Source organism: Cavia porcellus, unplaced genomic scaffold (genome assembly GCF_034190915.1).
Source record: "Cavia porcellus strain 051 isolate PalLab524CR breed Dunkin Hartley unplaced genomic scaffold, mCavPor4.1 scaffold_30, whole genome shotgun sequence".
Lineage (NCBI taxonomy): Eukaryota > Metazoa > Chordata > Mammalia > Rodentia > Caviidae > Cavia > Cavia porcellus.
This window is the reverse complement of record NW_026947513.1, coordinates 27,452,061-27,468,231: the sequence shown is the minus strand read 5'-3', so window position 1 is coordinate 27,468,231 and position 16,171 is coordinate 27,452,061. Positions and strand designations below refer to the sequence as shown.

The following is a 16,171-nucleotide window of genomic DNA, read 5'->3' as shown; positions in this document are numbered from 1 at the left end:
GGATTTTTGATAATGAGACTGTTTCCAAGAGAAAGAGATCCACTCTGCAAATTTTAGGTTGGCTTTAATAATGATGATAAACATAGGAGAACAGAAAACGTTCCCTCCTCAAACTATGTGTAATTGTTGACGTGATTAAATCCAAAACAGATAAAGAAATCATAAGAATTCATCAAGAAGAAGTGAATTTGAGTTGCATCTATGTGATGTGAGAGGGGAGAACACTGGGAACCCGCCGCTGAATAGGGTGCTTCATGCTTCCTTACATGAGTCATTGCTGGTGGCAGTTGAGGGGTTCCCAGGAAATGATGTGTCCTTTCTGGGTTTTAAACTCGGCTCTGCCCATCTAACATCTGAGCTATTTCTGCTGCACCACAGTTATTAAAGGTCTGTTGAATAAATGAACAGGTGAATAAATATATAAATAAGGAAGACAACTGCTCAGTTAGTGGTGTTATTAAGAGTATTTCCTTCCTGACAAAATGGCCTCTGCACCTCGACAAGGTCGCTCTGCCCAGCTCTTCCTCCCGGAACAGCCTGCTACTCACCAGATGACTCAAAGCATGCAAGAAACCTGACTCCCCATGCTCCCCTTGTCGTGAAAGATGGCCCTCCAGGTGTGGTCTGGGGCTTGCAGAAGAAAGGGTACTGGCCCCTAAATATCTTTCCGGACTGTCCATATGCAGGGTGGTGTCTTACAGAAGTCAAGGTGCTCCGCTAGCAACATAATAGATCAAGCTAGTTCAGTTCACCACTAAAGACACGGACTGCTACACAGATATTTTAAAAAATAAGCAGCCTATATGAAGTGTTTAGCCCAATGCAGGGAGTAGGCAAGTTATTATAATGAAATAAAATTTTTTTTTGCACTACATGGCAGATTTATGGAAAATCCAAAGCTTTAGAATTTTTTTCCAGGCACATTGGTGTTGATTCAGAATGATTTTCATGGTGTGTTTTACTCTTATTTTTTATTTTTCATGGATCTGGTTACATGAACAAACCTAGGTAAGATAAGGAAATAGTGTCTCCCACATTTCTGTTAGCACTTCGCCTCCCTGATACCATTTCTCAGATTCCATGTGGTACTAACGTGTTCCAAGACATGTCTTAGAAATAGGCTTCGTGTTTGATTCATTTTCTAAGGCTTAGTCCCAGCAGAGTACTGGATGGTCTATAGCATTATTTGTTTTTGATAGTCACAGGGCTGTTGCAGCACTCTCATTCAATTAAAATGAATGAGAAGGGATTACCTACTGTACAGGGTCAGGGACAGCATGTAAGGAGGTCGTTTTCAGTTCGGTGGGTTTGGCTGTGGGGAAGGGAGGGTTGTAAGCTTGTACTACTTTTTCAACAGAGTATTTCTGCTTTGTGACTGACAACCAGGAGTTAAGTGTCTGCCCAGTGACAAAATTCCTGTGTTAATTTCTCAGACTTCTTTTATTATTAATATTAAAAATATAAACATGAATCTAATTTCTGAACAGGGTGTTCTCTAAGGTAGCACTGTGTGGCTAAACACTTGCGCTCTGGAGCCTGAACCCTGGCCACGCAACAATGGGCAGTTAGGCGACACACTGAGGGACACCATTCGCAGTGCCTGCTACGTGAATATTGCCTCTTGAAATCACACACAGGAAGGGAGTGCCAGTGGGGAGGCCTTTGATTCCTCATCTGTGAAGTAGAAATACTAATACCTTACTGGTAGGATTAATAGAGTTCATTACTGTGGAGCACAAAACCCAGAGCTAGGACTGTCAGTGCTTAATAAAGTTAGCTGCTGCAGTTGTTGACGTGGCCAATGGAAGAGAAGAGTGACCTTGAGAGAGTAGTCCACTTGTCCGAAAGAGTTTACACAAATGTTGAAATAGAATGATCTGGTTACACCAAGTTATCTAAGGAACTTTAGTTAATTACACGGAAAGAAAAACAGATTAATGAAATAGCTGGACTTCTTTTTTCTTCTCTAACAACAATCTTTTGCAAATGTGTATCCTGTTTGATATACAGACAAAGAAACAGATGTACTATTGTAAGAAAGGAATCTAGGTTATTTGCATCTGCAGTAACGGACTTGCGTTCAGTGGTTGGAAAATCCATTATTGGTACCTTTGTGTCGAGGGCTCTGCTGCAGGCAGAAATACTTGTCACTGATTTTTATTTTTTGTTTTATTTTAGGTTGTTCATGATGCTAACACACTTTACATTTTTGCACCTAGTGCACAAAGCAGGGACCGCTGGGTGAAGAAATTAAAAGAAGGTAAAATTCACGTAATGAAATACTAATCTGCACACCATTTTAGGAATGTGACATTAATACCACTAAAACAGAATTAGAGCCGATGTATCTCCTGCATCCCTGATCTCTCAGTGTAAATAAATGTTTTTCCAAGGACAGTTGATTATGGTGATGCAGCATATTCAAGTTAACTTCCCTTTTTAAAATCTGGTTCTTTATAGTGGTATATAGTTCATGGAAAAACATGCTTCCATTTAATGTGTTTGGAGGTAGTAAAGCACCTTTTGTGATAGCAGGATTTGTGAGAACAGTATTTTCTAAGAAATTGCCCCTGTAGTCAGCCTTGGGACATATTCATGAAATGTTTAATTGGGTGATTTGTCCTGCACAGTCCTCACTGCTTTGCCTGTGGAATGAAATGGTAGTGAGCTGAGTTTTGCATTTATTCATCATTATGTAGCAGCAGACACTTCAGTTGAAAAGGTGTTTCATTAAGAAGAAAAACAAAAAACAAGTTAAAGAAAACCATCTGGCTTTTCTGAATGTTCTCATTTGACATTATGAGGAGGTTGTCATGGAAAAAAAATGTGGTATCCAAGGAAGAAATAATGATTGACAGTGTTACCTACCAAACATGCTGAAGTCCCTCTCCCTGCTCCCACTAATCATCAATGTGCTTGTGAATTACAGAAATAAAGGACAACAATAATATTATGATTAAATATCATCCTAAATTTTGGGCAGATGGAAGTTATCAGTGTTGCAGACAAACTGAAAAACTAGCACCTGGATGTGAAAAATACAATCTTTTTGAGAGTAGTAAGTAATTATTTTCTAATTGTGTTGCATTCGGAATGAACATATTATTCATATGGTGAGAAAGTGGTAGGATTTTGATTACAGTATACTTTCTATAAAAGTGTGAGTACAGAGCGGGCATGCTGTATAAGGATAATTGTATTTGGTTAACACTGAGACCTTCTCATGGACTCAAAAGGTCTCTTTGGGGGGAACTTTCATCACAGCAAGGAAGTCTGTTAAAGTTGAATCTATTAAAAGAATACACCTCATTTGGTGCCATAAGCAACTTCTCCTTTAAAGTGTGTCTTTGTCAGCAACTACTGCGAACCCTTCCCAGATCACAGCTGGAAATCATCTATAGCAATAATCTGCAGTCCAAGTGGAACTGTTTTCATTTTAATTTGGCTTCATAGTATGAATTTGGTTGTGTCTTCACCATCTGTTAGACCACTAAAGTGTCATAATGATACTCCTATGTAAATGTGCAGATGAATAAAAATATGTCTAGGGTTAATTCTGATGCATTGGACACTTAAAAGTTCTGGAAATGAGAGCCCCTTAGTTAAAAATACACAGAGGTTCAAAGGTGCTGTAGAGTGATGGGGGTTCCTGTACTTACTTTTTCTTGCTGGCACTGAGCATTATGCTGTGTCAGTCTGAACCAGTCAGTTTCTGGGTATGAGCAGCATGGCTCTTGGCAGGAGTACCCCCTTGTGCAGGAAGCCAACCCTAATTCTGTTAGTCCTTCCACTATGATTCTCTTAGAATGTCCTGACATTGACTTATTATATTAAAGAGAAAGGTCTGATTTTCCCAGGTTGTTGTTGTTTCCTGTTTTTTACAGTTTCTTAAGGTTTGGAATTAAGTAAATAGGTAATATATACTCTAACCCACTTTGAAAAGAGATCCAGAAGTTATAGTGACTTAAGATAGAAATGTGTTTCACTCACACTGGTTGGTGACGGACCAGTTCTGCAGTGGTTCCTTGGATTGCTCCAGCTCTGGAGTTTTTCTCTTCCTAGAAGCAGAAAAGGAGAACAGGGTCAATGATCCCCACAGGAGGTACTTTTAAGGACCAGATCTAAAAATTGCACATCCCATTTAGACACGGAGCCCTTTGATTATAACTTCACGCCCTGCCCACTTGGCTGGGTTATCATATACCGGCCACAACTCTAGTACTGTAAGCTATAGAGGAACACACAGACTTACACAACTTGTTGATTTGTTAGTGTTGTCATCACAGAAGTCCTCCCTTATCCATGGAGGAGAACTTCCAGCGTCCCTTGGAAAGCTGAAAATCACAGATGGTACTGACTCCTATATGCGCCATGTTTTTTTCTATACATACCTGTGATAAAGTTGAATTTATAAATTTGGCACAGTAAGAGATTACCAAAAATAACTAATAATAAAATGAAACAAGTATAAAATATACTTTAATAAAAGTTATGTGGATGTGGTCTCTGTAAATATACATGAGATATTATAAAATATGGTGAATGTTTATAAAAAACTTTACAATAAATGACACATAAGCATTAATCTAAGCATTTATCTCTCTCAAAATAGTCCGCCCTCACTTCAGATACATTTATCTCATTGTGTTTGCACTTCCTCAAGCAGATCTGGAAGTTTTCTTTTGTGAGTGTCTTTTCATGACTACCTCAATGTCCTGAAACAATTCAAAACATACACGGCAGTCTCTGTCAAATACAGCTTTCCACCGTGTCTTCATCCACCTTGCTCACTGCATCTGGCTTGGTGTGACTTCTTATTTTTCTTTAAACACAAAATGACCATGAAAGGCACACACTGTGAGTCAATCCAGAACATCGAGGCAGCCACAACAGCATAACTACAGACATCATGAAAGGACTTGCAGAACTGCTTCAGAAAGTGGCCAGAATAATGGGATCAGTGTGCATTGTGGCTTCTCTTCTGGCTGTCTGGGTTTCTGGCATCACTGTTCTTACACATTGAGGCCATTTCTAAGTAAGATGAGGTTAGTTGGACACAAGCATGTCGCAGTAGCACAAGGCAGTCTGATAAACGAGACAGCTGACTGGCTGTTGGACTGGGTAAGGTGTGCACTGTGGACAGAAGGATGATTGACATCCCAGAGAGACCAATCCCTTCAGTGTGAGATTTATTCTGCCCCTCAGAATAGCACAATTTAAAACTATTGTTTATTTCTAGAAGTTTTCAATTAATCTTTTTGTACTGTGATGGACTGGGAGTCATGGAAAGTAAAATCACAGGCAAGTGGGGAGCACCACTATAACTTGGCTTAGTTTGTTTTTGGTGTTTTTTGGTGGGGGGTTGGTATGGGGATCTAACTCACAACCCCACGTTGCCAGGCAGAGTGGGGTGCTTATGCCTCTGAGCTAGTCCCAGCCCCTCCGTTCAGTTTTTGGTTCAGCAGGCATTGCTGAGGAGTTAGGTTGTGCAGTGGCACCTCATGCACCCCACAGAGGGATCCCTTGTTTGTGTGTTCATTCTCACTTTTCCTTACCAATCGTTGGCAGGTAGCATTTTCACCTGCTTTTGTTATTGGCACTTTCAGGTATAAAAAAGGCACTACCTCCGGCACCAGAAATGAAGAAGGTACGTGGACTGTCCGTTTTGGAAGTTACGTCTTTTACATTTCAGCAGGGTTTATAATCTTTTTAAGTGAGATTAAGTAATTTACCTGAGTTCACGGTAAGTATCACAGCTAAGAATGCAGTCTGACTAGAGCTGAGGTTCCTCGTATGCGTGCTTTTCCCTTTGAACGTGATTTTCTAAACAGCAGCTGCTTGCTGATGTTTCCCTTCACTTTTCAAAGTCAAATGTCTTATTTTGAGGTTACTACAGATTCACATGCATTTGAAAGAAATAATATAGAGTTTTTCCATGTGCCCTTTCCTCCACTTTTCCTAATCTACTAAACTAGTACCGTTGTCACACTGTTAGTTTCATATGGAAATCCTTTGTCTTGGTGAGAGTGCATTCACTTATGCATGCAATGCTGCTTTGCCCTGGGACCATCTTGGCAGCAAATGTACTGTGGCTTATTTGAATTGTTCTTAGTGTTGAGTAATATCCATTGTGTTAGATTTTGTTACTGTGAGTCCTGTTTTTTACTTTTGGAGTGTGGGTCTCAAACCCAGGGCTTCATGCATTTTTGGCAAATGATCTCCCACTAAGGTACTCTATTGTGGGATGGATTACCCCCTGACATTTTGCCAATAGCTTGACTTACAGAGTTATAGAAGAGGAATGAGACTTTAAAGGAATATCTCACTCTTAAGACCACAGTACAGCAGAAGTGTCTCAAAAACATTTAATGATATGCCTTTGAGGAGTGGGCGATGGTAGAAAAAAATGTACTTTGGACTCAGTTACTGAGTTGATATGAACTTGATGTGAGCAACTTTTGATGGGTTACTTAATTCATGATTTCTTCAATGTGGCAATTCATTATAACACGGAGATTATAATACTTTACTTAGTGGGAGCAATTTTAAAATTAAATGAAGCCAGGCATGGTGGTGCATGCTTGTAGTCCCAGCACTTGGGAGGCTGAGGCAGGAGGATCACTGAGTTCAAGGCCAGCCTGGGCTAAATAGTGACACTTTGTGAAAAAATAAATAAATAAAATTTAAAAAGAATAAATGAGAAAAAATGTAGGCCGTAAGCATTCAGCTTGCACTTTGTATGCACTTTGTATTCCTTTCAGTAGGAGGGGACCTGCTAAAATTCTGTGGGGTAGAGTTTCTGCATCGAGGCCATTTCAGTAGCTTGTCTACCTTTAGTTCTGGTGTCTACTCACCTGTGTCCTCTGAAAATCCATCCCTTATGCTCAGCAACACTTTAAAGCCAGTGCTGCCCCAGTTCTCCCTCTCCTCCCTGTCTCCCTCCCCTTCCCCTCCTCCTTCTTTTCTTCTCTCCCCCTCCCCCGCCCCTCCTCTTCCTCCTCCTCTTTCTCTAACAGCGTCTTACTGTCTAGCTCAGAGTGGCCTTGACCTCACTATGCAGCCCAAGCTGACCTGGATCTGTGGCAGCCCACTTGCCTCAGTCTCCTAAGCGCTGGAATGACAGGTGTATGCCGCATGTCCTGCTCCATCTTCTGTATTCTGCAAGTCATGAGAAATTTAGCAGCATCGACGTTATCAGACATTGATCTCACCAAATTATGTTAGCTGACTTAGACGTGAAGTTTCTGCCTCATTCTATCTGTGTGTGAATCATTTAGTGTTTTACTTCATTGATAAGTTTTGAATCTAAGACTAAACTTTCAAATGTCTTCTTTGCTCAGCGAAGGCCTCCCCCACCAATTCCTCCTGAAGAAGAGGAGACTAGTGAAGAAATAGTCATCGCAATGTATGATTTCCAAGCAATAGAAGCCCATGATCTCAGATTAGAGAGAGGCCAAGAGTATATCATACTGGAAAAGAATGATGTTCACTGGTGGAGGGCCAGGGATAAGTACGGGTAAGTGTCGCCTGTCCCTGCGTGCTGAGCAGTGTGGATGGGAGTTAGGGGCTGAGTGAAATGAGCCTGGGCTGTAACTTAGATGGCCAAAAGTTAAAGCGCGTACTGTTACTGAGAAGATTCACAGTGTGTTTTGATAGTCATTCATTTAATGCAAATTGGTAAGTCACTTCTTTCTGTAAGTTAGAATACATTACACTGGTCTCTCATCCATTCTCTGACTGTTTTAATCTTGGAGAAACTTATTTATGTTTTGTTCCCCCTGCAGTAAGTGATTTTAGGTTTTTCTTTTTTCCCCTCCCTCCTTTCCTTCTTTCCTCCTCTCTCCCCTTTAATTCCTTTATTTTCTTCTTTTTCTTTTTTGCTGGTGATTGATTCCAGGGCCTTGTGCATGCTAGTTGAGGACTTTGCCACTAAACTACATCCTCAGCTCAGTAATCCTGCATTTTTCTAAGAAACAGTTTATCATTCTTTTATTTTAGATTCTTGTCTATCTATGTGGGTGTATATGTGTTTACACAGATAGTATAACAGAGCCTCTTCAAATTTCTCTTTCACTTCTGTATGTATGTATGTATAAAATGTTTACATATACACATGCAGGAAGGTAAATAGCAAGCAATATTTGTACCAGATAATTTAGGACTGAGGGAAGGACAGTTCTTTGAACTTTCTTGGGAAAAATATGAATAGATCTGGTAAACACAGGAAATGAGCATCTTTTAGGCTTCAGTAAGAAATTTTCAAATACCAGCAGAAGTAGGTAATAGTGTCTTAGTTACTTTTTGCATTGCTGGGACAAAATACCTGAAACCCGCAAGCTAAGGGAGAAGAAGTCTATTTGTCTCACAGTTTGTGGAGGTTTCATTGCATAGTTAGCCTGCTCCAGGCAGGGTGGCATGGCAGAGAAGCAAGTCACAGTGTAGCAGGCTGAAGGTGGCAGCGAACACCAGATACCAAGCAGCAAGCCTGCCTTCCCTCTCTCCCTTTACAGTCCCTGCAGGCTGCAAGCCTATTGATTGGTGCCAACTATACATACCCAGGTGGGACTGCTGTAACCCACACCAGCAACCACGCAAGCCAATCAGTGCACTAATCCAAATACCCTTAATCCCAGTTTTACATCATTCAGTCACAGTCACACACCCCAGATCTAGCTGCCTCTAAAAAACCCCACTGATGAATGGATGAGGTTTTGGGAGAACATCTGGTTATGAGCCATAACAGTAGTATAATAGTACTTCTTGTCACTTGACTTCAAAAATTTCCAACATTTTGCTCGTCTTATTTTTCAGGTTTCTCTGAATTTTCTCCTAGAGTATTTAAAAATAAATTCAAGTCATCATGTCATTTCACTTCTAATTTTAACTTCTTAAAACTTTTTAAAAGATCCTGCCATGTTATGATCATAGTTAGCAATAATTTATGCAACTATCATCTATACACTTTTCCTTAACATTTTTAGGCCTAGAGGAAGGTGCAAATGACAGCCTTTGTATCATATTTTTTACATAGTTAGATATTAGTAAGTCAGGTAGATAAACTAGTACACAAAATATTGCTTATCCTCCAACTTGACAAATTTAGCTTCATAATGATAAAGGCGAGGTCTGAGTTTAGATTTTCACGTGAGAAGGCTGGATCCCAGCACTGCTGTCTTGTTCCTCCTGCCCTGGCTGCATCATTCCCGTGCACAGGGTCTTCATCCGCCAGGCACTCAGCTTTGTCCCCATGGCCCGCTGCAGACTCTGCCAACATGGCTGCCCCTGGGCCTTGGCGGGAGACGTGGTATGGGACTGGCTGGTGCTGCAAGGTCAGGCGAAGGCCAGGGAATTCTGGGATCCTAATTACCTAGATGATAGTCTGGAAGAGTGCTGAGAGATACAGGCTTTAGCATAGCTCTTTAAATGGTGGATCAGGGCGGGGCCCTTATGGCCCAGATCTAAAGATGGTACTAATAATTGAATTCATTTCTCCTGATTAGCTCTAATACGCATTTTGCAGTTGCTGTGTTCAGAAAAGTTTCTAAACAAAATCTACACATTGCATTTTGGCGGATACCTTGCTTGTATTTCTTTTATTTGATAATTGTTGCCATCCATCTCTCATTTTTGGTTTATTAATGAAACCAGCTTATTCACCCCATAAGATGAACCGTAATCTAAACTAGGTTGATTGCTTCCTTTGGTACTGTTAAACATAACAATGTCTTGTATTTTCTGAAAACTGGTGATTTGGTCTAGTGGCCTGAGCACGTTAGAAGGTAATCTCTGGCTGTGCAGTGGGATGTCAGCTTTTGTTCTCCATCATCTTCATCTGTGTTTCCCTTAATGACTTTGACATCAGCAGTGATTTTGGCTTAGATCATCATTTCCTTAGGGATTACAAGATGGTGACTTTCTAACGTTGTTGATTCCACATTTATTCTCTGAAGAGCTGCACTGTTGCTCAGTTCATTTAGTTCATGTAGTAAAAGGAATATAGAATTTTTTGATCCTTAACTTTTACCAGTTTTCAGAATTATGTGTTGATGACTGGACTAGTAATTTTAATGTGGGGTCAGGTCAGTCCCTTGCAGTCCTCAGGCTGTCTGCTTGGATCGTCCCTTCTTGGGTCAATGGAAGCATCTTTGTTTGAGAACCTTACTAGTCTTTCTTAACTTTTTTGCTTTTTGACTTAGTAAAATACTCAAACTCATCCTGTATTTTTCATAGCCAAACTTGAAATTTGATATTTTCCCAGGGAATACTGCCTCTTTTTAGTCAGAAATAGTGTTTATGGATAATCATTAAGATGCTTAGTTTTTAATTGCTGCTAGATTGTCATTGCTTTTAGGCTTTTCTCAATGCAGAAGGGCTGCTTACATACATGAATGTGTGTGTGTGTGTGTGTGTGTGTGTGTGTGTGTGTGTGTATGTACATATGTGTATGATGAGTTTTCACTGATAGTTCACATTCAAATTTGAGATCACAAAGTTTTACTTGATTTTTCATTTTACTGTTGTACCTATTTTCTGTACTGAAATCTTGGCTCCTACCAACAGAGTGCTTCTTAAACTGTACTATGTATTAAGAGTCACCTGGGATAAAACTAAATATTCCTTGGCTTCATGTAAGTCTTCTTAATATGGATCTGTTGGAGTATGATTCCTCCTTGGCCCTTTCAGACACCAGGAAATGTGCTGCTTCACTTTGGGGGCAGTTTAGGAAGGAGCGCAAAGCGGATAGAGTGGAACAGGAGAGTTGCCCACTGCGGGGCCATGAGGGATGCTCTATGCTCTGAGGCCAGACACAGTGGGACCTGTCTTTGCCTAGGTGTGGACGGGCATAGAAAAGGCCATTTGTACAATATCCACTTTTGTATTCCTTCTACTCTAGCACCTGACTTCTGGTTTATCTCTGGTTTGCTTGTTGCATTGGCTAAACAGAGCAAGCTGTTGACATCCATTGGCTTCCTCTGTGGAAGGCAGGCGAACAAAAGAATTTGCATTTTTTTTCCTGTTCTTTCTTTTTTGTATTACTGGGCATTGAACTCAAAGCCTTGCCCTTGCTAAGGAGTTTGCCTTTTTTTTTGGTGCTGGGGATCAAACTCATGACCTTGTGCTTGCCGCTAAGCTAGATCCCTGGTCCTGAGTCTGCCGTTTTAATACTGGTGATCCAAATACAGTGATCGGGGACTACTTGTGTGAAACTGTTCTACTCAGTCATTGGTGGGTGTTTTTATGCAGTGCTTTCACTTCAGTGAAGCAGCAGTTTCTTTAAAACACCCTAAGAAATTGTGAGTTCTGGAGAAGCATTGTGGGATATTGTGAGTTCTGGAGAAGCATTGTGGGATATTGGGAAGAGCATCAGGCCTGGTCAGAGTGCAGGCTTGGGCTCTATTGCTGGCAAGTTCTGGGACCTTGGCAAAGTGCCTTATGTTTCCCACCAGGAAATGGGCACAACAGTGTGTGCCTGTGTGAGACCAGCGGGGAAGTGCTCTGCGAAGGGTCAAATGATGTAAGCATACTGAATCCTGGGGCACAGCCAGTTTTCCAAGCTTTGGGCAACATGTTTCAGTTGTTCTAGGAAGTTAGTAGTCTTTCTTTTCTTAAACAACCTGTCAGCAATTTCTGTTACCTAAAGTGTGTTTTTCTTATCTAGGACGGAAGGATACATCCCAAGTAATTATGTAACAGGAAAGAAATCCAACAACTTAGATCAATATGAGTAAGTAAATGTTTATTTTTTGACTATGGAAAACAGGAGTGTATTTTCATTTTCCTAATTACATGAGGCATTTTGAAGATTAGTAGATATTTTTCATTATCTTTGGAAGATGGTGCCAACATATCCTTAATTTAGTTGTCTACTGTGGTGAGAAACTGAGAATTAGTTCCTGCAATGCATTTTTCTGGTGACACTTGAGGGGAGTTCTGTATTTCACAACTGAATTTGATTTTATTACTCAGAAAAATCTGCTGGTTGCTCTGGGTTATGAGCCCTTGCTGTGTTTTGTTTTGGTATCAAAGATCAAACTTATGACCTCATGCTTGACAGGCAGGAGCTTTGCTGCTGAGCAAAACCCCCAACACAACTGAATTGATTTTTTTTTTTATCGGTACCAGGATCGAACTCACGACTGCCTGCTTGCAAGGCAGGCGCTTATGCCGCTGACCTAAATCTCCAGCCCAACTGAACTGATTTTAAGTAAATCACAGTGTAACTGATTTTAAAATACAGACAACTGTTCATTGTTCATTCATTAGAAATACCGGATACCGGAAAAGCATTTTCCAGATTAGTCTTTAAATTATTATTTTAGTTAGAAGAAGAAAACAAAATAACACAGGATTATTGTTTTGAAATTTGAAACTAGAAAAAAATCTAATAAAAAATTACTCATAAATCAGAGTTGACTTTTGTCAATATTAGTTTATTTCCTTTCAATTTCTTTATTATTTTTAAAGATAAAATTATCTTGTATGTTCTGTTTTATATCATTTTTCTGATGGAATAGTATGAGTAAATACTTCTTCTTGCCATCAACTATCCTTTGATACTATTTTCATAACTGCACTATATTTCATCCAGTCACAAATTTATTAAATACTTACTGCACTCAGCATGTGCCAGCTATAACCAGCCACACAGCATAGAAATTGACAGGTCTTCATTATGTGGGAGGCATTTGGTTGTTTTTGGTATGTTTTCTATATAAGAAGAACTGGGATAACCTTTTCTTGTTTAAAATCTGCGTCTTGGTGAGAGGCTGTAGTGTAATCAAGGATTGCAAGGAGAACAGTTACACACAGGATGCATAATTTATAGTATTATTTATAATGGTCACTTAAGGAGTCAAATACAAAGAAAGTGCATGAAATCTGTCTACACAGTAAAGACCTAGAGGATCCAGCTGAGGGCCTGGATCCCACGGCAATATCCTGCATGAGTTCAGCTGAAGACCTAGAGCTCATGACGGTGCCTCCTATTGAGTCCAATTGGAGGCCTAGAACCCACAGCAATGACCCATCCAAGTCTCGGTAGCCCAATGGTCAGCAGTGGAAGCTAGAAAGTCTGTGACAGCGGGGATCTGTGCTAGTCGACTGAGGGCTCTACACTGGAGCCAAGAAACAATGCTCAAAAGAAGGACCAGGGTTCCCCTAAAAAGTACCACAGCCATCCTCATGATGAGGTCCCGAGCTCCTCAGATGGGGGGAACTGCCGAGTTCATAACAGGCAGCCAGGGTTACAAGCTTCCCCTGGAGACTGAGCAGCACACATCTTTCCCTCTGAAGCCAGGAATCAATACGGCATCTGTGTCAGGTTTGTGCAGGAGCATGGCTGCCATCTCTGTCTGCTCGTCACACAGGCTCCTTCACAGTCTACCTGTGTGTGTATCACTTTGTGGGGTTTTTTTTTCTTTTTTTGGTACCAGGGATCAACTCATGACCGTGCACTTGCCAAACAGGTGCTTATGCCGTTGAGCTAAATCCCCAGCCTGTGTGTGCCACTCTGTGATAGGATGAATTCAGATCTTTTTCTCCTTTCGTAGGGGTGTTAGTAAGCTATCTGTTGCTATGGTAAAATACCTGAGGAAATCAGTTTATAGGAGGAAAGATTTATTTGGCTCACGGTTTTAGCAACTTCAAGCCGTAGTTGGCCGGTTCCCTTGTTTCTAGCCCGTGATGAGGCAGAACACCATGGCAAGGAGGACATGGAGAAGCAAAGCTGCTCTACCTGTCACCAGGAAGCAGAGAGAGGAAGGTCCTCAGGATCCAATATGCTCTTCAGGACATGGCTCCAGTGATCTATTTCCTCCAACGAGGTCCTACCTCTTAAAGTTTTCATAACTTCCCAGTAGCTGCGCAAGCTGGGAACCAAGCCTTATACACATGAGCCATTGGGGGTGTTTCAGACACAAACTGTAATGGTGACTGTGGGGAAAGCCATGAATAGCCACTGGGAAACACCCATCAGTCCATCAGTTTATTCCTGCCTGCCTCTTTACTCTCCTTCCTTTCAACATTCCCTGTTTGGCTTTATCCCATGTGTTAGTCAGTTTCACATGACTACAAAAATACCTAAAACAGTTGCCTTCCAAGAAGATTTATTTTGATTCATGGTTCTGGGGTTCCAGTCCATGATCTATTGGGCATGTTTTGTGCCTGTGGTGAGCAACACATTATAGTGGAAGTTGTGTGGGAGGACAAGACTGCTTATATCACAACCAGAAAGCAAAGACAGGAATAGGAAGTGGTCAGCGTCCCATAGTCCCCTTTGAGGGCACAGCTGTATGACACAAGGCCCCACCTACCATAAAAGATTTCATATCCTCCTAGCAGTACCTCCCTGGGGACCGCATCTTTGACACATAGGCCGTTAGAGGGTATGTCACATCCAGACTATAGCACATCCCAAGGATGGAAACATCCTTTTCAGGGAATCTAAAAACATCATTAAAAATGTCCTCTTAGAACAGGATTTGAGTCTGTTCTCTGTAGAGTGAATTCTTTATTTCCCCCTATTTTTAAAAAATCTCTTCTCAAGAGATAGAATATAGTAGATGAGGAAGGAACCTCCTTCTCTGAGTGTTTTTATGTTTAGTTTCTCTGTGAGGGCTGAACCAGAGTCTAACCCTCCACTGCTTACTCTCCCTGTGAGCATGTGCGACAGGATCTTCTGTTGCTGGTAAACAGAAATTTCCTCATATTAGAGTTCTAGTTACTTTTATGACTTTTTTGGCACCTGAAAATGTTTCTTGTATCAATGGAGAAGGTTCAGGGCCAGAATTCATTTCATTTTCCTAATGTATTCTATTTCTCGATTGCATTCAGAAATGGATTGATTAACACTGCAGTTTTGTTGAACTTGATCTCATTTCATAAAGTAGAATCCATAATAATGAGATGTTGAAAATTCTGAGGCCTGGTTCATGACCTCAGATTACAAATAAAATATCTTGATATCACTAACTTGTATATTTGCCTGCTGCAAAAAAGAATTCAGACAGAAAGAAATCTTGTATTTTGTTCTTTGTATTTTTGCCTTCCTCCATCAGGGAAACCTTTGTGTTCACTTGTCCAGGGTATTTGCTGGGCCAGAGGCATGTGTTGGTTCTTATGAAAGGCTAAAACAGTGGTGGAAAGCTCAAATGCCCCAGAGGCTTCCATCTGGCTTCCTGACATTTGAGGTCCCAGGGCATGTTAACAAGCATCTAACAAAACAAATCTGAAATTGAAAAACAGAGTCTTTCGGCTGTTTGCTTATAGTCCTGTGAAGGGATTCTATTGAACGAAAACACAAAGGGCGACCCCCGCTGAGGGTGCGATGGGAGAAAGCAGCATCTGGAGAAAGGTCTCCCCGTGGTTAAAAAGCACACGGGCCTTGGGGTGTGGCTTGGGGCAGGGGGAGGAGCTGGTGGGGAGGAAGGAGTGGCTGCTCTGTGCCCACAAGAGGTGGGGGCAGGAAGCAACAAGTCTGGGAGAGAGAACCTGCTCTTAAATTTCACTGTTTTCCTCTTCTGTGCTTGGGGTCTTCATGAAATCGAGTGGAGAGCCATCATAGTGACTTGATGAAATCTACATTTAATTTGAATTCAAGAGACTGTAAAGTGACGTTTCTTGCATGTTTGGATCAGTGGAATAACATCTATTTTTGCTACGATTACAATAATGATACATCAGAAATAATTTTTTATGTTAAGTAATGAGGAATAGCTTACATAAATTATGACACATCTGCACAAATATACATAGAACAACATGGATTTGCAAAAAAACGTCTGTCGTGAAAAATTCAAATTATGATGTATCAGGTTTGCTCTCACCTTAATGAAACATTAAGATTGTGGACATACATATATTACTTCTATTAAAAAAATAGGTAGCAAAAGGCCTGGAGTATGTACATAAAAATATTACTGTTGTCTATTGAGTTTGAGTGCTGTCTTACATTTGTTATTGATGAATTTTTCAGTCCTACCTGGAAAAATAATCCGTAAGAATAACTTGTAAAAATCTGATGACTTGGGGGCTGGGGGTTTAGCTCAGCGGCATAAGTGCCTGCCTTGCAAGCAGGCAGTCATGAGTTCGATCCCCAGCACCGATAAAAACGAAAAAGACAAAAAACAAAAAAAAAAAAATCTGATGACTTGTCTGTGGTGTGTGTGTGTGT

The 16,171-nt window shown here is 40.7% G+C and overlaps 1 protein-coding gene across 3 annotated transcripts in view; it reads left to right on the top strand.

Moving 5' to 3' along the window:
* Positions 1-16,171, top strand: part of Tec (tec protein tyrosine kinase) — a 113,181-nt gene that overhangs the window by 78,646 nt on the left and 18,364 nt on the right. For all 3 annotated transcript variants that reach the window (XM_063240612.1, XM_063240614.1, XM_063240613.1), the window contains exons 4-8: positions 2,179-2,260; positions 2,930-3,058; positions 5,607-5,647; positions 7,341-7,516; positions 11,660-11,725. In XM_063240612.1, coding sequence (XP_063096682.1) covers positions 2,179-2,260; positions 2,930-3,058; positions 5,607-5,647; positions 7,341-7,516; positions 11,660-11,725 — 494 coding nt within the window. The remainder of the gene's footprint in view (positions 1-2,178; positions 2,261-2,929; positions 3,059-5,606; positions 5,648-7,340; positions 7,517-11,659; positions 11,726-16,171) is intronic.